The sequence below is a fragment of the Opisthorchis viverrini genome, assembly GCF_000715545.1.
Source record: "Opisthorchis viverrini unplaced genomic scaffold opera_v5_5, whole genome shotgun sequence".
Lineage (NCBI taxonomy): Eukaryota > Metazoa > Platyhelminthes > Trematoda > Opisthorchiida > Opisthorchiidae > Opisthorchis > Opisthorchis viverrini.
Window position 1 is genome coordinate 4,885,395 of NW_008751661.1, and position 25,248 is coordinate 4,910,642.

The window sequence follows — 25,248 nt, forward strand, 5'->3', positions numbered from 1 at the left end:
GAACTAATTTGCAACTACCCTACCCACCAACCCAAGATTTTGACAACCACACCAACGGACAAGAACTGCTATTTGACACCACTACGCCAATGTGATTGATTCTCCGTCTGCCTTAAAACCTGGCCAACTTGGTGACCTGCTCACTTGGCCTGGTAAAGCTTTTGTGTCAAAAGCGAAATGTCACCCAAATAAAAACTACCGATTGTTGACCATGCCCTTCTGAAATAGTATCACTTATATTCCCGAATACAACTTTTGTTGCAATATCATGGTTTCCATTATCATTCATCGAGTTACGTCACTTTTCAGCAATAACTACCATAAACGCACGGACCAGCTCAAGAACCTAACTCTTATTGTATAGGTGACCATAAGCTAGTGAATCAACTCGACCTTTCATTATGGAAACTACTCACAAGGTTGCTGAAAAATCTTCGACGGCCCACGACCGGTTTCGCCCTTCTTGGGGCACATCGGGTGGGCACAGTCTTCGAGTTTCCGTCAACCTTATGTTCTACTTGAACTCAAATTAGACTGTTTTCGAGAAATACAATACAATCATTTGCAAATCGATTTGGTTTTCACGAGAGACTCAAGTGAATGTTAATGTGTCGTCCATGCCCCTTCTTTAATTGTACTGCATACTGCACGAAAAATAACTTGACGACAGAAGTTGATAAGCGGATATAGACGTAAAGGCAACTACTCACAAGGTTGCTGAAAACTCTTCGACAGCAACCTTGTGAGTAGTTTCCTTTATGAAAATATACTGCGATAAATATTATATTGTTCCAACTGAACCATGAGACGGTCTGTGTGCAGCGCATTCAGTTGTAGAATGTCATGAACGAGAGATTCATTTGCTCGTGAAAAAGTTTCCTTTATGAAAATATACTGCGATAAATCGAATATTGTTCCAACTGAACCATGAGACGGTCTGTGTGCAGCGCATTCAGTTGTAGAATGTCATGAACGAGAGATTCATTTGAGTCTCTCGTGAAAACGAAATTGATCCGCAAAGAGTGTATTTCTCAACTCGACTTTTATTCCACGTTTTATCTACCACGCCGGCCATTCAAAAATAATCCCAATTCTGTCATATCAGTCAACTCAAAAAACGGGTTTAGAGCTGATAAAGCATGACGTTCTTATTCGCTCAATTGCGACATCTAAAATGAATAGTGATCATCACCGTCAGGGTTTCTCCCTACGAGTGGAAAATGGTCCAAGGCTTTGTAGTCCATTTCTTTGAAAAACGATCAGTCCTTTACAGGTGAAAAAGTCTATCGTATCAGTTATGTTTTGTCCTATTGAACAACACAGCAAGATTAGGCGGCAGATAGTAGTCCCAAAAAGTCTTCAATCAAATGCCTAAACGAGATAAGCGTATTGACTATGGAAGTCGTAACTGAATAATCGTTCACATCCACCATACCGAAATGGGCTCATTGTACGGAATTTAATTAATCACTGCAGATAAATATTCCCTTAAGCGGAAATGGTGCATGCCGAAATTTCCTTTTTGTACGGAAGCAGTCCATAATCAACCGCAACCAAATGCAAAAGACCGGCACTACAGTGGATCCCGGATTAGGGTTGTGAAGGCCGCTTTTATTACCGTATAGAATTGTCGGATAAGATTAATCTGACAGAGGGTTCAACACATATGTGCACATTGGTTCGCCCCCTGATGTCTCATCAAGTAACACTGACCTGTGCATAGATTAGTTACAACGCCTCTAGCCTTCATAAACAAGCGACTTTTCCACAGATTGAAGTCTAGTTTGGAAAGATATGTGAACTCGGGACTAGGAGTGATGACTAGACATTGGCATGGATGATGCTCAATAAAAATGGCTGTTTCAGAATAAGCATAAGTGAATCTCAATCTAAGATACTAAACTCCAAGCACAAGCATCGACAGTAAACCTACCTACCGAATTTCAAACAACGCGGTATACACTATAACATTTCGGATTAAGTCTAGGGTTAAAAGAGATGTGGTGGGGCACGGAGTTGGTATTGTGGAACCATGGGTGAACCCGTTAAACAATGGTTCTACAAAGAGAGGCTTTCCACAGCAATCTTGTGGCTAGAAAAATGGGAATATTTATTGGGTCGAAACCCTGTAAGGATGCGTAATGTACTTCAACAGAAGTAGCTAATGTTGTGCGCTAAAAATAAATGTCCTCTCGGGCTGGACAGCACAGCATCAGACGGAGTAGAGTTGCTGGACTTCGCAGAGTGATAGAAAAATTGACTATTTTTTCGGAAGCACGTGAACGGCTAACACAAACTGCGCAAAATTACGTGAAGCAGTCCAAGTTACCCAGTGAACTTTGGACCCGAACCTAGTCAATTGAAGATTGTTTAAAGATTTTTTTCATAATACATGCAATGTTGAGTCACTAGGGTATCCTTCGATGTGTGCTGTTAAAGCCAGTTTTCCGGTGGTGGTGCGGATTAAGTGTTTGGGGAGAAACCATTCCAAACTCAACTAATTTCCACCTGGAAGTTTATTCTGACAGAATTGTGAATGAGCTCAACTCCATTTCCTGTATAGACACTGAAAAATGTAGCGTGTTTTACTGGCAAGTGATTTTTTCAACCGAAGGCGAATTCGAAAAGCATTCAATAACGACTGATTGCGGTTTTTCTATTTCCTTCATTCATACACTAGCGCACACAATGTTGAGCCTATCTGTTCTATTTTACGATTCCCCACCTGCTTGTTGTAATGCTTCGTATTCCTCAAAGTACTAAAGCCTGTGGCACATTGGCTCCTCCGGACGGCTCATTCGGTCTCTAGGTACACAGTATATAATCAGATCAGATAAGCTTATTAGATGCATCTGATCACGTTTGCCTATAGTCAACGGCGTATCGTAGTGGACGACTTGACCATATAAGCAGACTGGTTTGTTGACCGACGTACACGCTCACCCCTGAAGATTTTCGGCTGAGTAGGACGCCACTGAGGCTTGGTCGGCCATAAAGGCCCCCCTCTGTGAATAAATGTGCTTTGAGTATGCGTTTGCATAGCCCCGTCTACGAGCCTTCATGACCTGTCCCTCAGGATCCAGCTAATGACTTACGAGGTGCAACGACGAAGCCACTCGGCATAACACGCAAACTCCGAAAGTCCGAGTCGACTAAATGTTCAAAGCCAGTGAATTGTACACAACTGTGGAAATTCCAGTGCTCAACTTCAGGCGGAAAGAGGTTACAGAAGCTTCCTGAAACGCCAGGCTCACTGGGGCAGACAGGTGTTTGATGTTAAAACATCACATGAGCACAAATGAAAGAAAAGTCGTTTCATTGTTTCACCGTAAAATTCCGAGCATAAGCCCTGTGGCCTTTGGATTCACAAGGGAGACTGATAATCCCAAACAAATTCTCAATTTGATAAGACCGAATCGGTACAGAAAGTCTAGTCGTTTTTCGTGAACAGACCATTTTCTCCTGAGCTGTTTTCCTCTTTTATATTGCAAGTCATGTTTAGAACCACGTTATAACCAGCTGTTATTGTTATCCTTATTCCGTATTTCACTCATTCATTGATCACTAATTGATACACGTATGTGAATACTTCCAACCGCAACAGCTGTTTTCACCTGAACTGTTAGCTCCAAATTCATCTTCATAACTATTGTTGCAAGGACCGCCACAAACGCTAAGCCAGCCTGTATGTATCCAGATGTAGATGATCGTATCTCAGTTTTTCTACTCACCAGCTCAGTTTGGTCTTATTACTTCTCGGTTACTTGGCAAGGTCAGCTACTTGCTACTAATTTACTGGTCATCGGGACAAAGTCTAAAAACAACTAGTGTTGCTGCACAGTTAATGTTTGCTGCACCCTGTCTTACTATTCATGTATACTTCCAAAAGCTAGTCCGCGATGTTACCTAGACGGAACAATTTCGAACGCTGACTGGTTCATATTTTGAGGTACACTACCTCTGACTTTGGCTGCACTTACTTTATCAGACTGCCTTTCCATCGGGCCGTTGGTTGCAGCGAAGCACTTGAAATCGCAATGTACCTTCGGCTAATACACTCCTACGTGAGGCAAGCCCGGAATGTACTAAGTGATTTGGATATACGGAGAAATTGTGAGTGAAAATTGCTACGCTCCTATTTGCTATGATTTTGCAAAACAGCTTTCATTAATTCGGTAAGAAAACTCATGACTACAAAATCGCTATCAACCCGTCTCATGTATAAGTTATAATCCGCAATTCAGTGTAATTTCGAATTTTATCCGACGCTTGCAAGATAACATGGTATCCCTTCCACTTATTCCATTGTTCGTTAACTGGGCTGGTTAAAAGGATAAAAGCCAACTCTATATTGTACCCAGAATAAAGCTTTCGAAATAAATTCTAACGGTTCCTAGGAGTTCAGCATCCAAAGAGATGCAATGCTCCTGCTGTCCTCGTAAAACTGCACAGCGTATGCAGTATGCCGAGATGCTATTCCTTAACCGAATCATCTCTGAACCTTGTCTTGTAAGATTGTACTAATTGCAGACGGTAAGCAATGCAATGAGTTGTGGGGCTTGCCATCGTTTATATATTGATTGAAGCAGTACTTTGTTAAGTTGGTTACGTGCCTCATCAGGATCACGTGCCCTCCAAAAATCAATATTGCCATATGAATAACACCAGGCTACGAATTCCAGGTTTTCATACTCTAAATCACACTCATACGTGGTTAAGACAATTGCCTATGCAAGACGCTGGACAATTTTATGTCGTTCTGAGACGTATAATGCAGGATGGAGGTGAGGAAGAAGCAAGCACATCACTGATCAAACGAAGCATTTAATGACAAAAGCCTAAAGAAAATTAGCAAGGTGATCACATGCAGAATCGTAATGTGTTTAAATGTCAAACGTTTTGTGAAGGAAACGAGTAATCAAAAGTTCACACTGTAACCGGCTCACCACTAATTGCTATGAACAGTAGATTCAAACAGCCAAGAATGAGTTTTTTGTTCAGTAAGATGATTAATCTTAAGATGATGAGTCTTAGAAGGAGCGAAACATGCAGCTGGCAGTAGAAATATTTTTATCAGTCTTCCTGTACAACTTACAACAAACGACTTAGTAGTCACTTTGGCGGTGTTTTGTGGGCTTACTGAATTCATGTTCATTTAAGGCATGGAAAGTCTATACGGAGGCAGATTAGACACACACGTCCCAGACATCTGTGTTTCACTTCGAAGTGCTTCCTCAGATTAGGTGCATATAAGTTGATAAGCACTGGTAGTGTGTTGATTTAAGAGATAAATGTACTACATTGAAAATGAATATGTTCACAGGAAATGCAGATCTGATGCTAGTGAGAACCTCCACAAATTCCCTAATCCGAGGTTTGTTCGCCTCCGCACAACAGTTTTCCGCAAGAGTATACTTTGAGAACATTCTGATGTGTCTACAACCCCCTAAACCCTTTCAAGTGGCAGCCGGCCTGCAAGAATTTCGGTGCTTTTGTATTGTAATTGCAAATCAGCCATCCCTGAAATCAGGTTAGTGGAGCCTAGTTATACTGTGGTTCTAGCGGGAACTGTATCGTCTGAAGCAAATGTGGTACAGGCCCATAGTTTCTAGTCGTACCACTTCATTGAAAATTTCATGTGCATCGTTACTGATTCATTAGGATATCCATGATTAGGGGCCGCTAAATACATTTCAGGCATCCGAGTTAGGAATATGCTTTTTGTCCAAATCCTCTACCCTCCTCAAGTGGTCTGCTGACAGATAAGCGGTATCCTACTAATTTATCGCATTATATTCACCGCAAACCAACTTGTCAGGATCGGGTCAGTTTGTTGAAAGCCCACTGATCGTCTGATCCATTTATTGTGAGCCACTTATCACCAGCCTAATTTACTGCCCTCTGATGAAAAACTATTCACGGGTACAAATTTTGTGACACATGGTGAAACGTGAGACACTTTGATTGAATCCCTTTGCGCCAAGCATTCGTCAGTGCTCGAGATGACTGGAAGCCGGATAGGTCAAGCTGGACGAAGACACGCGTGGCGGATAGAACATGAGGATCGAGACGGTGCGTGAAATATTGACGATAGAGCCGAACAGTAAGGTGATATAGTGGGACATCACACTTACCTGAATTCAAAATTTTTCCAACATGTGGACTAGACTTCATTCAGGAGTAAAAAAATCGTTCAGCTGTAGCACTCTTCCGGTACCTAACTGCCATGCCACACGAAGGTTGCACGAGGGTTCGGATACTGCCAGGTTGCCTAGGCCTAGACAGGGAAAGTCGAGAGGCAGAGGTCGGGTTCGCACCACGGACCTTCAGGTCAGTAAATTCGCGCTCCAACCACTTCGGCCATCTCGCCCCCCTCATTCAGGAGTGTGACTGTGTGACGTTTAAGCAAATATAGAAGTAAGTTTATCCGTTAAGGGACGCTAAATCAGTTGTATCCCCCCGTAAAAACGTTTGATGGATATCACAAACATCATCTTCATCACTGATTGCGAAACCCTCGTGAAATATCTTTCCTGAGTGGCGGATAACGAAGAAAATCGAATCAAAACGCATAATCAGTAAAGCAAGGACGGGAAAACAAGGTTCGCATACTGTTTCTTGCTGGCGATACTAATGTCGCAGTAATGTAGGACGTTTACAGTCAGTTTCTCATTTTAATCAGATTTCAGTAGCCGAGGGTACTTGGGCGGAATCCAGAATAAAATCCATGAAAGCGGAGCTGATCGGACTGTTCGAGATATGTGCACGTCAATCGGTAACGAGTTCTGATAGGTATTCACACCACTCTCGTTTGAAAGTTCTTTTATTCTGACGCTGGTTGCCTAACCTATACTACTGACAAAAGTCCAGTACAGATGGAGGACTGCTCAAAGGAGACTGATGTGAACACATTTCCTGAAATTATGTAACTTACCCAAGGCTCGGCGAGCAATGGATGACAATGGGTTAATGATGTGGGGAATAGAAAATGCATCTACTTTATGGGGATAATATTTTCAACTATAAGCTGAGAGGTCAGGGAGCAATAAGGAGTCAGAAGCTCACAATAAGCACTTCATGTGGACAGTAGGATTTCAAGTTAGTCATTTACAGTGAATATCAGTCAATAATTCGTATAAATCCCGAAATTTCTTGTCTTTTAAAATTGCGTTACGAATGCCGGTTTTCTTTTAGAATGCCAAGAAATGCACAGTTATCTTAAAGTTTGACGTGCAACGAATTCACCGCGGGTTGCTTTTGCTTCATGGTGTTACTACATCCACTTTTTGCCGTTAATAATTAAATGAGCTGTATTCTTAGACTCGTTCTTTGGTTGCTTTATAGCCGTTCAGAAACGGATTGCTGTTGGAGGGATGATAATAGTTCTAATGGTCTTCTGTATCAGTCGACTCACCACTAAAACGCCCGGTAGATGGTACCAGGAGGCGCGGCACAGACCGTATATATTCGTCGGCGGACATCAGAGTTCCGGTGAGTGATTTAAAAGCTTGAAGCAACTAAGCCGCTGGGCTATCTTGAGAGTTTGGTTTTGACCTGCTAGTGTTTTTGGCTGCGAATATGTAACACGGATGACTCTTCCTTAACTCTTATTCAGACTATGCTGTACATCGGGGAAAGATTATCAGATACTGAAAACCTGAGTATTTAATATCCGTTTTTTTGTTATTTTGTACCGGACGCTTCAGCAGACCCAGCATCCAAGCAAACTGCTGGAAGATACATTTTTTGGTGAGATTATGGAAAGCAACAGGCGAAATACGCTTGCATTCCTCATGAGCTCAAAAGATGTAGCATAGAATACGTGATTTCTGTGTTTAGTCGTCAAACAACCATAGCATGACTAAAACTAAGGTGCATGTTAAGTAAAGGGGTTTTGGCTGAATAATCCAAAGACAGGTAAAATAATAACGATTCAACTGTTGCAACCAAATGTCGGTCATTGTTTAGTAGTTTGAACACTACATACCTGTTGGCTTTTTCAGATTGGTTGTGCCATTACCTTCACAAGCCTGATAAGATTCCTCCGATTGGAGAGAATATCGTAAATATTTGAATTATAGCGCATTCAAGGGCTCTTGTAAATCAGTGGGATGTGTAATGACCACAAATAGGTCTACTTACTTCACCTGTTTCGTACTGCGCTCTGAGAATGCTTCTAAACACTACCTGACGCGCGCACAGTATAAAGTCGAGCCAGTATACCCGAAGAGTGGAACAAAACACAAGGCAATTTCTATCTGAGGCAGGTTTTAATCACAGTATCGCAACGCACACTCGGGTGCAACTAAACAACACGACAAAAGATTACGGTATCGCTCTTAATGCCTGGTTGTGATATAGAAAACTACGTCGTTCAGCAGCGTCCTACCTAGCGGCCTCGACACCATAGATGCCCTCACAATATTAGATGAAGACTGAGTAAACTAGGATCAAAACGAGGACCAAAGCGTTCGCTACAGAGTCAATGACATCACATAAGTTTACACGGTAACAGGGACCCATTTTCAATAAGACGGGATTAGAATCCATGTGCTATAAGTAAAACGTGACGGTAACCGACGGTGACGTTTTAATTAAAACAAGATTTAACATGGCTCCGTATCAAAGCTGGTCGTCTTATGAGAAAGAAAAGAATATGAGGTTATTCGTACAATTTTACGCGCAATGCAGTCTTAGTCAACAATAATTATTTCCGCAATTTTAACCCCTGGGCAAGGCCTCCCCAATGGTATTCGTCTTCCAAATGAACTTTCATTCAGTAAGTGGAGTCGACTTATACCGAACACCGAAAAGCACTGCACGGCTGTTTCAGTCTCGTAGAGAATCATCAGCAGTGTGCAGCTGACTAATCTACAAAGTGATTCAATCTCCAATCCCATAGAAATCAGTAGAGAATTACGGGTCTAATTATGAGTAACTGATAAGCAGTGTGATGGGATATACCACCACTTATCCTTCGACCATGCCATGCACATCACATGGTCAAGTAGGGACTTCGATTTGCCTGCGTTTAGTTTAGGAAGTGATGCAAACTGTTAGCCTATACCAGGACTGATGTCTTTCACTGTACTGAGTTCAGTAACCTTTTAGAGAAATTCCGAGGTTTTTATTAAGGGTTTACGACTGTACGGATTATGTTAAATCCAACTATTAATTATTTTATCAGCCCTCCTAAAATTTGTAGGTTTTTCGACCAAACTATCCCCTTCACTTTTCATTTTGCCTTAATTTCTATAGCTCAAGACTGGTTGGGCCAAGACATGGTGAGATGGCTGAATGGTTAGAGTGCAAGTTTACTGCCTAGAAGATCCATGGTTCGAACCCGGCTTCTCCCTCTCGACTTCCCCTGTCTAGACAGTTAGACACAAGCTAGACACTGTAGAGTGTTACAGCAGTTTGGACACATCCAGAGGGCCTGACTCGCTAAATTTCTTGCATCACTTACCCCAACTAATGTGAAGGCTGCAGGTACTCGAGTATTTGTTCACGTGAGTGGTGGATATCTTCCACCTCTTCTTTCCTTCGTATATCCACACTGGTGCATCGACCTGGGTAGACTTCATGTACGAACGGAAATAAGCAAAATGGGTGAAATGATTGGTTGGAAAATTTAGATAAACCCAAGTTTTTTACTAGTGCTTAATTAAGGACATTAAATGAAACCAAAACAAGAACGCTGCCATGATGGCAGAAAAATTCAACATCAAACAGGCGATGACTAAGAGCGCTGACATGGTTACACTCACTAAATCATTTGGTCTAAGTGAGAGGAGAAATCCCGATCACACGAAGGGTGGAGGGGATGATGTAACAGAAAAATCCTCTTTGGTAGGTTTTGTGGGTGCTCTTATCGTACTATGATAACAGGACGCGTAAGTAACGCAGTGAATCTTGATTTCAAATGGTTCCAAAGCTATTTCGTTGAAAAACGCGAAGGGTTTGTAATAGGACTCGTCTTTTGCAACGGGAAGATGCCGTATATACAATTTTTTGATGGACATACTGAAGATGAAAGTAGCTACTGATGTGTATTGATCCGAGGTAAGAGTTCCTCGAATAGTGACTTTCAAACAAAATCCATAAAAGGTGACCGACTATCTAGAATTAGCGCAGAATGTGCCTAGTCTAACAGCACTACGAAGTTATTTAAAGTAGCGAAAACTTACATAAAACTTCTCTTGTCCTGAAGCTAGCGTCCAGGATGATGAACCTTATGAATGGATGAATAATCTAATTCTTTTTGAGATCCTTTTTTACAACTCTGTATATGCTAACTGGTGGTTTTTTGTTCAACCCATGTGTGCTTAGCAAGAGCCTCAAATCAGTTCATGCTACGACATGCTAAAATCTGCTCCACCTTACACTAATCCATCAGAAAGGAACTCAATAGGAATAGCAGCGATAAGTGAACATCAAATAGGCTGAAACATTATAAAGACACGCAGTTAGCCGGACGATGGTTTGTGGGGTTGAAACCTCCCATATAAACATTTTACAGATGAACAACTATTGGAATAACATTGGATCATGTTTAAAATCATTTCTCACTAAAAGGCAAATGTACTGCGCTGGCCATTTACTACTGCATTCTATGAGACAGATTGCGTTTTCATAAGTATTCTTAAGTGGGGATTTTTCCTAGTAAAACACACTATAGTGATCCTTCAGCACCTCTGATGGTCGCTTATTGGGAGGGTTAAAAAGTGATACAATAAGCCGCTTGCACGCGTGAATCAGTAAAAATCAATAGGCAAGAGTTTTTGCTGTTTCATCACCTTAAGACAAACGTCCACATCTACACAGGTTGTAACGATCATATTACACCGGGAAATGAAGACCTAGGGCGGACCGCGTTTGAGAGAACAGATATTTTATTTAAGAAAGCTTAGTACGTAGAATCCCCCACTGTAGGGTGCCAACCGAGGTCTCCAAATATCCGAGACAATTTTGTATCCACATGCGGGGAATTCATGTTTCATCCATTCATGCTTCAGAGTGTAGGCGGTACAACGGTGGCAGCATGGTACCATGATGACAAAAAAATCCTAGTTTGGTAGGGAACTGTACAGCTATTTCGGTTTGTAAAAGCGTCGAAAGCATGAGATAGATCCTCTTTGATAGGCCGCACGCCTCACAATGGTTCAACCTTACGGGAAAACTAAAACAGATGACACATTTGTTCATTGCCTTGTACAGATCAGAAGCCTATCTTTGTATCTATTCCAGCGGCCAACAGATCTTGAGCTTGTGAAGAAGCCCAATTATTTTATCGGGTTATATTAAAGACCCGTTTGCCGCCATACAGTTTTGTATCACCTCACAGTTGGTGTTTCATAGGAGCATAATACCAACCAAACTCCTTGATAAAATTGCACACGGGCCTTACAATCACGGCCATGCACATGGATTTGGCAGAGTCCTGGGGAGATATGTGAAAAATTAGTGTCGTTGCATTCTTTTTGTGTGTCTTGGTTGTCCAAGCTGTTCACGAAGGGCTCGCTTTGCCCAAATTATGCCAGCAAATGACTGAAATAGAATAACGAACCTCGGGATATCTGATGACGTGTTTGCTGCCATCTCCAGTAGGTCGAATACAAACCGGGTCAGCTTGAAATTACGATATTCGGCCGAAAATAAGCATGAGGTTTATCTCTGCTGCATTCTTGAATAAGTGAACTAGACGAATACATCAAAAACACTACATACACACTCATTTACATACGAATTGGAGCATGACAAAAAAAATTAACTGAATCCAGCCGAATCTACCAGTCATGGTGGTCTAAATGTACCGCATCAGGTAGCCAATAGATTCGAGTGAATTTAGTCCCGTCTTCCGACAAAGCCAAACTTAAAAGCAAATGAGAATATTCGGTGAATTCCGTACAAATTAGGTTTAAGCAAAACACACCGTTGATAAGAACTTGGGGAGTGTGTCTACCTGGTTAGCACTAAGAAGGACATAACCAGGCATAGGCTGTAGAGGCGTTGTACCAGCTTCATAAGTAATATATTAAGTTCACACTATAAATCGTCCAGTTAAGTGGTCGTTAGACAATGAGGCGGTTTCAGGGGTTCAGAGAAGATTGGAGGTCAGGTATTTGGATGCATTAGATGCTGATGTCTGATGTTCCAGTGATTTGACTGAATGAAGATTTCCAAAAGTTTTGTATGTTCCTATTTTCGTTGCCAATCAGGTGCCTAGTATCATGCTGTTGATTGAGAATTTGTGACCTTGGCACTACAGGACGTGTCTCAACGTTTTAGGCGCTATTTCGTTGAGTTTTTGGCAGAAAAAAAAGCTGATACTGGAATAAGCAGTTTCGCTTTGTGGGCACGTAAAAAGCATCCTATATGTGTTCCATTTACCATAGTCCAAGGGATACACATGCAAGTGAGTGGAATATAAACATGTCGACAAACAGTCAAGTGGCATTATCCTGACGTTGCCATTCCACACGGAGAGATGGGAATCCAAATAAAAATGAACGAGTGACTAACGAAACTGATGACCCCATAGATAATATCATATACGCCAGGCTGACCAAAACTAAATGAGAGTGCTTCTTCAGCTTGTAGGCTAGTATGGACAAATCTTTCCAAACGGTCTCCGTTTGTTTACGATTTGAATATGTACGCGACATCCGTTAGTTAGCATCTTAATCCTTTAGTACCTGCGCCGTGGGTCTTTGGTCCAATGTATCACGGCCGTTCTATATGAGCTTAACTTACCTCTTTAGTCATGGTCTATTCTAGTATGCATTTCTGAGTTACTAGTTTACGGCCTCGGGGATGATTGTGGTGAACAGTAAAGTCAATCTATTGGCCTATGGAAGCCATCGTTGATCAATAAAATGCAGACGAACCCCAACTGACAAGGGAAATTGCTAAGTCATATTCCCATTCCACCCGAAATGTGTAAAACGGTGGTAGACGTCTTATCTGCAGCCAACGTCTTTTCAAGCTATAGACTGACTTGGACTGCCCTAATCGGACACAGATGTTATAGTAGCTCTGAGTACCGCGTGGTTTTTAGCTTTATGTTTGATTTTACAAACTTGTCTCCTGATCTCTCTGACGACTAAGGCTATGCGCGACAAACAAAATTGTAGTACTCATTGCGCACAGTCACCATCATAAAGTCAGAGGACTTTATCCATGTGTTGCTACTTTCACCGCTTTATATTTGTTATTCTGAGTTTTTGGATTCTTTACTGGGACAAAGGCATAAAATATAGAAGCCAATAAAAGCTCATTTTCTTCCCTTTTTGAGCAATTCTGCACGACTCCGGAGATTAATTCAAAACCTTGAAAAAACTAATTTAGGCCCTTTGTTCTGAACTGAATTTGCCGAAAAATAAAGAAATAAAATTGAAGCTATTTTCGTACTCGCTAGGTACGGGTAGTCTCCGTAATTACGTGATATTTTGGTCCGGTGAACAAAATTATATTTGAATATAATACCACATCATGTGCTGAAAAATGCGCAAAGTGGAAGGTAGGTCATGCCAAGATAAAAGACTCCGCATGGAGGTGATAACCGTATTCATATTTGTACAACTGATTGAGTGAGCTGTGTGATATTTATAAGAGAATGGACGGAACAACTAAAGTACCTAGATCCGCACTAAACGGCAACAAATAAAATTCCCAATTTTTGGTTACTCATAGGCCCAGGATTTTCTCATATGACTTTTGACTTTTAAACTTACTGCCAAAAGAGAGTCTGGAAGTTATTAAGCAAGTGGTAGAGTGCAGTTGCATTGTGGGTCTTTCCATGCCATCTGCAGCAGTAATTTTTGCTTTCTAAGGCTTTTTGGTAAATTATTAACTAACCCCATACGTTTTACTGAGCTCGATGAGTGAGCGTTTGTTATAACATTGACATTTTAACGTTTCGCAGTGCAAATTTTTCACTTGATGATATGCTTGAATAAAAAATAATACAGTAGTCTCTCCAAATCAGCGACACCAGCAAAAAAAGGGCTTGCGGCTTTTTCTGGACATGACTCCATTCAAAATATTTCACGCCTAATTATGGCCGACGAAAACGCGCATGTACCTTTCCCTTTCGGAAGAAAAGATGACCCAGGGTAGCATTTTTATTATATCTCGGGGCTGTCATATGAGGAAAGGCTCTCAAATTTAAAAAAATGGCTATAATAAATCACAATCTTGTACTTTTTACGAATTGGAATGCTTTTAACAGAAGCTCCCCTGACTCGTACATTGCAAAGCGAGTAAGATTACTGAGTGCAATCACTTTTGTTTCTCTAAATTTTACCTGTCATTCTGTGAGGCATATAAATAGTCGATTTTCTAAACACTTCACCTATTCATTTTCGAAAGTTATCGAACGGATAAAAATGAAATCAGCATTGTTCTAACCGGGTGAGCTCAAGCTTTAGTTCGTTGGACGAATTTACCATCTCATGGGTAAAAATGTTTAACTGACACTGAAGCAGTCACGTGTCTGACGAGTTTGAATGAATGATGCTGAAGCAATATTTTAGTGTGCCAACCATATAATTCATGCGACATATCTTAATTGTATATAAACCACAAGCACCTCAACATTGGAACGTAATACGGGGAACGTTCTCTCTGGTACCGGGCTCTGGAATGGGAACAGCAGTTAGATATAACAGTTTTTACTACTCTGTGTTTTTCTGCTAACGTTTTTGGAAGTTTTTTCATGATGTTATACTTACGGTTATTAGTACACCCATTATCAAAACTGAATATTGATTTATTTTCATCGTTTTTACTCAGGTACAACTCTCATGCGCGTCATTCTGGACGTACATCACATGATTCGGTGTGGTCCAGAACCAGTGGTCGGTGAATTTCTCTTGCGGTTTCGTGTCAGCATGGATAAATTCAAGGACAGGCTGACGGATATCGGTATATATCCTGAGATTCTGGACACAGCCGTAGCAAACTTCCTGTCAGAAATCATTGAAAGAATGGGGGCACCTGCTCCCGTTTTGTGTCACAAAGACCCTCGGACATTTTTCTACCTTGCTTATTTGGGAGAACTTTTTCCCAGAGCAAAATTCATCAATATGTTACGGGATGGAAGAGCAGCTATTCTTTCATCGATAGAGTAAGTTCCGGGGGCTCTTACTTCGTCTCACATGACAGTACTCCTCGAAGGAAAAACCTCAGAGAGAGCACCTGTCGAAATGAAATTTTCAGCAGCCCAAATCTGAAGGAATTAACCCTCTGATAAATACACTCATTTGCAAATCAACTTAGTTTTCACGAGAGACTCAACTGAATCTCTCGTTTATGATGTTCTACAGTTGAATGTGCTGCACACAGGCCGCCTCATGTTTCAGTTGGTACGACATTCGAGACATTGCGGCACATTTTCATGAAAGAAACTACTCACAAGGTTGCTGTCGAAGAGTTTTCAGCAACCTTGTCAGTAGTTTCCTTCATGAAAATTAACCTTCTGGTTTTTCAACTCAGTTGCATGCTTCTCAAAAGGATGGGTCATTGTGGAGCTATCCCGCGCCATTCATCCAGCTTCACTCGTTTCTTTCCACAATGGTATATGCCATAACTGCTGCTGCAGCGGTATCCGATCTAATCAGCTGGCTGTGATTGACTTGACCTAACACGGCCCGATACGCGCATGGAAGTGATAAATGGAACACCTCGAGAAGCTGGATCAATCACCAAGTCCTCTGTTTAATCGACTTTGTGGTCCTTATCGTTGAATTAGCAAGCGGTTTTGTGATTCGTTTTCTTGATTCGAGCTCAGCTAGCCGTCGCAGAAACTAAGACCTCAGGTTGGCTAAGATATAAAGATTTGCATATTGACACAGGTTCAGATAAACGAGTCACAGTTCGTATGAGTGACCGATATGCCATAGAATCTGGAGTATCCGGTTTCCTCTCCGCAGCTGAATCAGAATCTTTTCCATGTAAAACGTGTTAAAAATATCTAAAGTCGGAGAGACAGGTGAGTACCCCGGTGCAGAATTGTGGTAAATGAACTAACATGTGGGTATTCTGAATCACATTTGGGACTGAATACGTGCGAACAAGTCGTGATTATTTGACGGGAATCTTAAACATTCATAAGTAGTTGGAAAATAAACTGAAAAGATCAGTGGTTTGATTCATAACCTTCCGACTTTAAACACGTTCTGACTCAAATTTACCGTGAATTCGGCTTCATAAGTTGTAAAAGTCAGACGCCTAACGAACGACATCATATTGAGCGGGCTTTCGGGGTCCAAAATTGAAATTCAGTTCATTCAAGGCGAACGGTTTGCACAAGGGTGTCGATCAGAGTCCGTATGAATTACACTGTTTTGTGCGGATGGGACAATAACTAGGGCATCAGAAGGCAAATGACAACGCAAACTACTGGAAACCGACCGTCAACCTCTCCTCCTGAAAATATCTTACCAAATAATCAACAGTGTGATGCGATACGACATCCATCGTTTCCAAGACTAGCAGCGTTGTTCAGCAGTACTTGAAATTTTAAGGGATACTGACAAGATATCAGGTACTTCCATCATTATTGGTCACAACGGAGGCGGAGTCATATTTTACAATATTTGTTGAAGCTGACTAGCTGTCTTGTTATATTTGTGAATATCCGGACACTATGTGCGTGTAGCGCGAATTGGACGTGAATCGATTTGCCATCCATTCAAGTTCTTTGAACTGACTTCCATTTGGATACAATATCTAAACCTGTCTTATTAGACCCTTGACGACAAAGTTTATGAGATTGTGCCAGCAGTTCAGGTGATGTCACTTCGAAGATTTTGCCCGCATGTATTTACTTTGGCAGAAGCCTGGCACTAAATGGTCATAAACTTTGATGTGACAGGTGATGTAATCATGTCAGCATTACTGGTTTCTTTCCGCTTCCAACTGTGGTGGTTTTTCACACAAGCCTACGCTCGATGAAATCTCACCAGTATTGTAAGGAAGGCCTCTATTGGGAGAACCGTCGCTAACCTACAATGTGTAGATGGATCATGCCATCAACATAGCCCCATATATTCATGCATGCGTTAAAACCTATAGTTTGCGGTCTATTACGAACCAGTCTAGCCGGAAGGTGTTAACTCAGTAGTACTTTTTCACGGTAATAAATTCTTACCACAGTGAAAGCATTTGTATCTTCGTGTACCCTCTGCTGTGATATTTATGAACTAGTGGAGATTCGAATGCGGGTGTCCTTTATTTTGCTCTGTCGATGAGCTTCCAGAATCATTACAGTAGTTCTGACCTGAAAGTGGTTATTGTTTAAGAGGCCTTGAAAAGGGGATCACAAAGTCACTTCAGCATCAACTTATAGAAGCAGTTATTTCGAAGTAGACAACATAACATATCTACCTCGTGAAACATCATTCTTTCCTCAGTGATAACCCCAGGGCTGATTCATATGAGTGGAATCAGCCTGAGTTGCAAAACCTAGGTCTGAGTATACCTCAACCATGAATGTGTAATACACCAATAATATAGGAACAGATAGATGGTGACTACTAAGGGGACGATAATTGTTTGCACTTCAGAAAGCCGGTATCGACTTAAGTCTTTCACAATTACATGCTGTGAAGGCGATTTGCTTAAAATTATGATGTGGAATCAGTAGTTGTTCTACTAACTTTGGCGGAAGTTGCAAGCTCATTTACACCTGTCTGAAATTAATCTGATTCTGGAGATCTCTACCGCTGAGTATAACCTATAGCTCGTCTGAACGTATCAGGATTGACCAAGCTTTCTGAGCCATTGTTTGCGGTTTGCCAATTTTCCCCTCCAGAAACCAGCCACAGGGAACACAGTTATTTCTTCAAAAAATATACGATAACGGCATTTTGTCTTGTGAAATCACTCGATCGATCCCTTTTCCTTCCTGGCAGACGAAAATTGAGCAACGGAACAGAGTTGACTTTGTTAAAGAAGTGGGAAATATGGGTTCGCCAAATGCAATATGATTGTCAAAATTTGGGACCGCAGAGATGTATGACGGTCCGTTATGAGTTGCTTGTGCTATATCCGGAGAAAATGCTGAGAAAGATCATGGGTGAGTGTACCAGGTTAATATATTCTGTGTAGTGGAGTTAAAATGTACTCCTTGTTTTCCAGTAACTAATCAAACGCACTATCATCAAATGCTAGGATTAGCGAAATAGTTTGGTCGCGAGCATACTTATATTGTTGCCCACGTATCCTGTAGGATGTGCCTCTTGAGTGATAACTTCAACAAACTTGATGTACTTCAGTGCGTGTCCACACGTTTGTCTTCTTTATCATATGATTGGCAGATTAGTTCTTTCTTCTTGCCACCAGAGCTGAGGATTTTTAGGGGGTGAAAATTATAGTTTCATTCTACCCTCACATTGTTAACGTCCTCAAGAGCAGAATGTCCAGAAAATCTCTTGGATAGATAAGGACAGAGTACTCCGGTTACCCGGAATATGTTACATTGAGGCGGACTCGACTCACTGTGGATAGAAAGTTGCTTACTGTGTGAAATAGGACATGGTTCTTACAGTGGAGGGTGTGGTGGTTAAACTTTGCGTCACACTGTCCGTTTAATTCCTCATGCCTGATTTAATCGGCTTCTTTCTACGCATGGAACTAGACTGACCCGAACACAGCACACCGTGCGCGCTGTGCCACCGTTCAGTAGTGGTCTGTCGTGTAGAGTTCACACCAGGGCTCTTAACTAGGTATAGTACCATTCTGAAGAATACAAAGTAAACAATTCGGCTGAATATGCGGACGTGGGCAGTCAATAAAGCCGTAAACCTGATAAACCAAAGTAGGGTAAAATAAATTTGCTATGGGATTCTTCTTTCGAGAAAAATGTTACCTCATACCACACTTACGGGTCAGTATTAACTGGTGCCCGTGTATCTCAATATTCCAAGCACTGCAAACAATACAGACGATATTTTAACGATATTTGGTGGTCATGGTGATCAGTTTTATTGTTATCCAAAGTTGTCCAACGCTTGGCACAAGCCAGGTGTGTTGTTACTGAACTACTGGTCTCGACAACGGCCACTGCTGATGGTATTTGAGCTGCCCAACCGATTAAGAGAGAAGGAAACAATCGGCTGAAGTGCATCCCACAAGAGATTGACATGCATGACTCAATACAACACAGTGTGAATCATCAATGCCCAGCGGGTAATGTGAACTGTAACCAAGCTAGAACGAGGGTTAATGTCTCACCAGATTTTAACTTGAGCAAACTCGCTGAGCCAATAAGCCCCGTTGACACTGCTGCATCCGAAGGTCACTTAATTTTAAACGGATCTGTTTGTTTGCACCCTCTCAAGGACTACGTGGACAGGCCTCAGCACATTGGCACAATAGCACAAATGGCTAACAACTGACTGCATATTAGTAGTCTTTTTGGAACTGCATACTGCATGCACTGCATCAAACAACCTAGACCACCACACAACAGTGAAATCTTCTTGGTGAAGGTGATTCTTTCAAAAGGTATTTGGAATTATCAAGTATAGCCAGGTAGTTTTTGGCCTACGGGCTAACACTGGAATGCGCCACATGCAATCCGATAACAAATTATGGCATACGCATTACTTGTGTGACACAGTCATCAGGACAACGCGCGCCTAATCACCCAGTCTGTGGGAACGAGTACCGAATTAAGATGACGGATGGCGGCTACCAAGAAGGCGATGACATTGCAAGAAATACTGTTGATATTTCAATGGCGCAAGCTGATTAACGAAGAAATTTTAGGCACGTTCTGAATGCCTGCTCAATGAGAACATGCTGTCGTACACAAGAATGTCCAATTTTTAAGGAAAATATGTTTGATATTACAACGGTTTTTCAGCGATGATATAACTCTTGATTTCGCGCAGAATTTCTCGAATTACCATGGGATCCGAAGGTTCTGGAACACGAGAAATGGGTGGAGGAAGAAACAAACCTTACTGTGTAAGTGAGTTCATACGATTTAAACGTAAGGTTAACCTGAAAATTCTGGAAAAATATTGATCTGGTAAACTTATAGCAAGATGTATCCCCGTTTGAATGCAGTACGATTTCTGACAAGCGATATTCTACCACATGTGAGAACTCTTGTATTGGTTCCAGTGGAAATGTGGACTGTGTAAGTGAGTTCATACGATTTAAACGTAAGGTTAACCTGAAAATTCTGGAAAAATATTGATCTGGTAAACTTATAGCAAGATGTATCCCCGTTTGAATGCAGTACGATTTCTGACAAGCGATATTCTACCACATGTGAGAACTCTTGTATTGGTTCCAGTGGAAATGTGGCTATTCGTCAGTGTTTGTCAAAAAAAAAACTTAAACAAACTAAAAGCTGCCGGTTCCTCATTAATTTAGATGGCCCTAATGTGACATCATCTTGATTTCATCTTCAGATTCGACAAAAGCACTGAACAAATAAAAATGAAAATTCATACTGAATCACTTGGGTTGTGGGCCGAAGGTGATTCTATTCTCTCGGACAACTTTGTGGAAACAGCTCACATGAATTTTTCTCTGCTTCAAGAACTCGGTTACGATCATGTCGGCCTTCCTCCAAACTACCATGCACTGTCCTGGGAACAACCAATTGTTAGATGGACGGACGAACACCAGGCAAGCCAACCCATGCAAAAATTCATGCAAATGCCATGATGAAATTTATTACGGTTTACGTTTCGAATCTGAGAGTGGCCACGTTTTTTGTATAAAAGTTTCGACTTTTTGACCAAGTAAATTATTTGGACTCTAATTAACATCGGAAGACTTGTAATATTACCTAATAGGTGTCTAATTTGGTAAATATATGAATGCGACTGCGTGTTGCTGTTCACTTCGGAATTTTCTACGATTTATACAATTGGTGTGACTTGCATCCATTTTGTAGTTGCCAGAGGGTAGCCGATCGCCCATCGTTCAATAGTTTTATTACTGTAAATACTAATCGAACTGATGGTTGTTAACCCGAGAATTCATCAGTTCTATAGTTAAGGCTGTAATACTTTCCAGAATGACTGGAATATCCGAAAAAGTGACCATGTGATCAAGACCGTTGATACAAACCGTACAAAACTGACAAGAACCTAGTGCGTTACCATGGGATTATAGCAATAATCCCATGGTAAGTTTTCGGATGATCAATGAAAATATCGCCACAATAAAAGGCGTCTATTTCCGCTTGTCATTAACTTCTGCCGTCAAGCTTTTTTTCGTGAAGTATGCAGTAAAAGTAAAGAAGAGGCATGGGCGACAAATTAGCCTTTGGTGATTTTCCACAAGGATTTTTCTAATCTCAGAAGGTAAAATCAACGGATAGGTGATTTCTTCTATCTGCACAGTTGGTTATACCTGAAAAGTTAACCCTCGTTATTCCAAGCAACTCAATGCTCAGTCCTGAACGCACGGAAACTGACACTTAAGACTAAGGAGTCCGCGCCCAATACGCCGCAAACGGAGGCTACTCATGAGCGCCAGCCGGGGAACAAAACTGCATTGACTGCGATCTGTGGAGGAGTCATGACCTCTCCAGTGCACTTGATTACTAAACGAAGACACTGCGGTTGTGAAACAATCCTCAGTCAGCTCACTCCACTTCCTAATTCACTGAGAATCACATAATACCTGGGCCAATGCGTGAAGAAAACAATAAAAGCAAAAAACAAAAGACAACAACATGGTAAAATAACATAAATATAGGGGCTAAGTGGCAAACAACCGAAATATCATTGTCCTCTTATGCATGCCCTAAAATACTACGTACGTCTACTCCTTCAAAGTTCAGATGCCTTTCATAGGGCTTTAGGAAAATTTGCACGCTAGGCAGTCATAGTACCCTCAGACGTGGGTCACGTGTCGCAGCTAATCAGGAAATGTTTTTGAAATAAAGTTTTTATACTAGTACTTCATCATGTTACCGCCTGACATCGTCGGGCCTTTCCTTTTAAAGGAGGAGCTTATTCTTTCAATATACGTTTCATTACTGGTAAAAGCTTATGTGGTGCTTTACTCTAGCAGAACTACGGGTTAGACGATTCGAGTTACTGTATGCCATGAGATAATTTGTGGATGTGGTCATTACTAGATGCTTGTGACAATGCAAAATGTTGCTGAAAATCGATAGAACTTTCTTGAACTATTTCCGTCGATTGTGACTCACTTCGAACCATCAATCAAACGTGTCCATCAAGCGGTACGATTACAAACAATGGAGTACGAAGGACCCTGTGCAGCAATTTCGGATACCTCACAGCTGAGCTGGTTAGCTTTTGAAAGAGTATTTTACGAGCGCTTAGAGGTGTTTGTTATTGGTAGTTTGGTTAAGTCAAGAGGAGAAACTAGCTCCGGTAGCTAGTTATGTATGAAATCATCAATGGACGACTGATCAGGGCAATGCACTACACTACTCCACTACAAAAAGCCTGTCAGAAAGACCTTCAAGTAGGACGTAAGGTTGACGGAAACTCGGGGACTGCGCCTACCTGATGAGCCCCAAGAAGAGCAAAACCGGTCGTGGGCTGTCGAAGAGTTTTCAGCAACCTTACGAGTAGTTTCCTTTAGGAAAACCGTCATCCTGTTTAGTTGAACGAGTGAAAGAACCTCGTTCTATGCAGTGCTGTGCTGCAACTACGGACAATTACAAGCCTACTTTACTTGGAAGACACTAACTAGGTTTTGCATCCAAGCCCAAATAACCACTGATTATGCGCCTCTACGGATTAAGTACAGGCTGTCTGGTAAAGAAATCTCTTGGGATATCACATTGACATATCGCAGCTTTGATGGAGCGTCTGGAAACTTTTGCCTGGATAATAGCCTCGCAATCTTGCTTCACTCGGATCTTCCTAAAGCACCTTGGTGATCAGGTACTGTCGGAAATCGGGTTAGTTTATAACCGAGTCAGACACGATTAGACGCTGGCTTGCATTCAACCTCATCGTCATCAGTCGAATATGCTGATTGTCGAACTTGTTTCTCATACAAACCTGTTCCCCTCTCAAGTTTTATCCACTCGAGTTAATATTCCTCATAATGCAGAACTAATTATAAATCGTTTGTCGTTCCCACATAATGGTTTTGAACGCCATTCAGAAGGAGGTTACAACCGTATAATAACACTGCAGAATCAGTTAGACTAAAGGCGATGTCATTCAGTGGAAAATTCTACCAATTATTTTGCGTTTAGTTTCAGGAATTACCGATGACCAAAAGAAGTGTACGAAAGTGCGTCAGTTACGATTCAAATGCATATCATTTCTTCATCTAACGCACAAAGTAACGTGTTCTGGAACAAACAGAGCGCTTTGCACACATCCCTGTCACTTTACTAAGATTTTAAAAATGCATGTCGTGAGTGGGCACTTCCGATTTTTGCTCGAAAGCCCAGCCTGGAGTTGGGATAGGACCCATTCCTCAATAAAAAAACAGTGCATACACGTTTGGAAGGATGTAACTCCTGGGAGAGTTTTAGCACCCACTGGAAGAGGCTGCCCCATCAGATGATATCGATATAATTCAAGCAAAATGACGCTTAGATGAGCTGCTAGTGACAGTTATTGCATTCTTTATCGCCCTCCATAGACTAAGGACGAAGAAGGCACCAGTGCATAACTCTCAATAATGTCTTTGACTATCTCAACAAGTGACCGTTCAGGGAGGTAATCCAATAAACAATACAGCGGTTATGTAGAAATTATCAAACCAAAGGAATTATTACAGTGAGATTCTACAATCCGACGTTTCGGTTCTCGTGGTCAACCTTCTTCAAGGTTTTTTAAACTCCCTGGAACACGGTCCAAGCACAGCGTTATTTGGGTCCCCTATCACGCTTTCTGATTGGTGTGTTGCTGAGGTCAGTTGACAGTCGTGTATGACCAGTGTCTATGTGCCCCATCTCGGTGTGCGTGTCCGCTTCATTGTTTGTGTAGTTTGGCAGTGATGTGCCTCCATTTGCTGTTGTGTTACCGACTACGATGCGTCATCGTTGAGATTCCTACCTAAAACCTGCACGCCACCACGTCTACTGAGGCGGGCAGGCAGTCAGATAGGCGATGTGATGGTTGACGCACTTCAGTTGATCTCCGGAGCTTCGGCGAAAGTCCGTTTCACGTGTTACTTGGGTACTGACTGGAATGTGCGTGTGCAAATGAAAGCGATTTGATAATTTGGAGTCCAGTGACTGAGTCGCGCTCAAGTTATTTGATTTCATCGCTCTCGTAGAGGCAAAGTTGCAAGCTGTTTGTGCTCGACAATCTGGTTCATGTATTCCGCACAGTGAACTTGCTGGATGCAGTTTGTGCAGTGTACAATGTCCAAGAACACCTAATATAGTAAACCCAATTCACCTTCCGAATGCTGTCGGAAATTTCGTCAGTTTGAGGTGTTCCCCCAAGGACCACTAGATTCTCGTCTCTTTGTCTAACTGTTTCGGATAACGTCCTTGTTATCTGTTGGATACTAGCATGCTGCAATAAATTGCTTAGTTTTCTGGATTCGTATGGACCTGCTTAGACTCATTCAAGCGTGCCTTTTTGACGGATTCATTTAAGACCCAACGAATTTCTTTTTGATGAAGTTTTGAATTGAGGATTTGTAATAAAAAAAGGCACCTGAGTATGTGAGTTTCCTGGAAATTCCCACTGAGAACTCATGGTTGGTGTTGACTGAGAGCCTGCCCTCCCTTTCTCCATAGGGAATTCCATACGACTGTATTATTTATTCAAGCATCTAAGAAGACCTGTTTTTGTGTAGCTGATACAATGTGGGGAACACATCGAGCAGATGCGCCTTTGATAAGGTTAGATTCCTGAAATTAACCACGGAATGACCGAAATCTACAGGCACCCTCAGGTTCACCAGACGCCGACCAGATAGAGCTAGACAGCGTTGGATCAAGGTCAGACAACGTCCATTTAATATATAGCGCGAAACAAACTTGTATCAAGCCAGACAGCGCCAGACAACGTTGGACCGAGGTCAAACAGTACTTCTCAATAAAAATAGCCTGAATCCGTTGTATTTTCACGCTCGCTTGTTCACCAAAAGCTGTTGTGTTACCTGTCAGTATTAGGCACTGGATAGGGGAAAGTATTCATATATAACAGAAATTACGTAAAGTCCCAGCTTCACCATCGTGCATGAAAGGACTGACCACCATGGTGAGTTCATAGCGGCACCGTCAGTCTGTCTATTGGACCAGTTTTAAGGTGTGAAATTAGTGGC

The 25,248-nt window shown here is 41.7% G+C and overlaps 2 protein-coding genes across 2 annotated transcripts; both read left to right on the forward strand.

Annotated features, from left to right (window-relative positions):
• Positions 1–401: 401 nt before the first annotated feature.
• On the forward strand, positions 402–6,390 carry T265_00576 (hypothetical protein; the record flags this gene model as incomplete). Its single annotated transcript, XM_009164380.1, has 3 exons — positions 402–477; positions 534–596; positions 6,179–6,390. The coding sequence occupies 3 exons, from the start codon at positions 402–404 to the stop codon at positions 6,388–6,390; spliced, it is 351 nt and encodes a 116-aa protein (XP_009162644.1).
• Positions 6,391–14,793: 8,403 nt separating this feature from the next.
• On the forward strand, positions 14,794–20,683 carry T265_12582 (hypothetical protein; the record flags this gene model as incomplete). The annotated part of the gene is made up of 4 exons (XM_009164406.1): positions 14,794–15,127; positions 17,916–18,079; positions 19,899–19,974; positions 20,427–20,683. Coding segments are annotated over 4 exons (819 nt in total), but the record flags the coding sequence as incomplete, so codon positions are not given.
• Between the last annotated feature and the right edge of the window lie 4,565 nt (positions 20,684–25,248).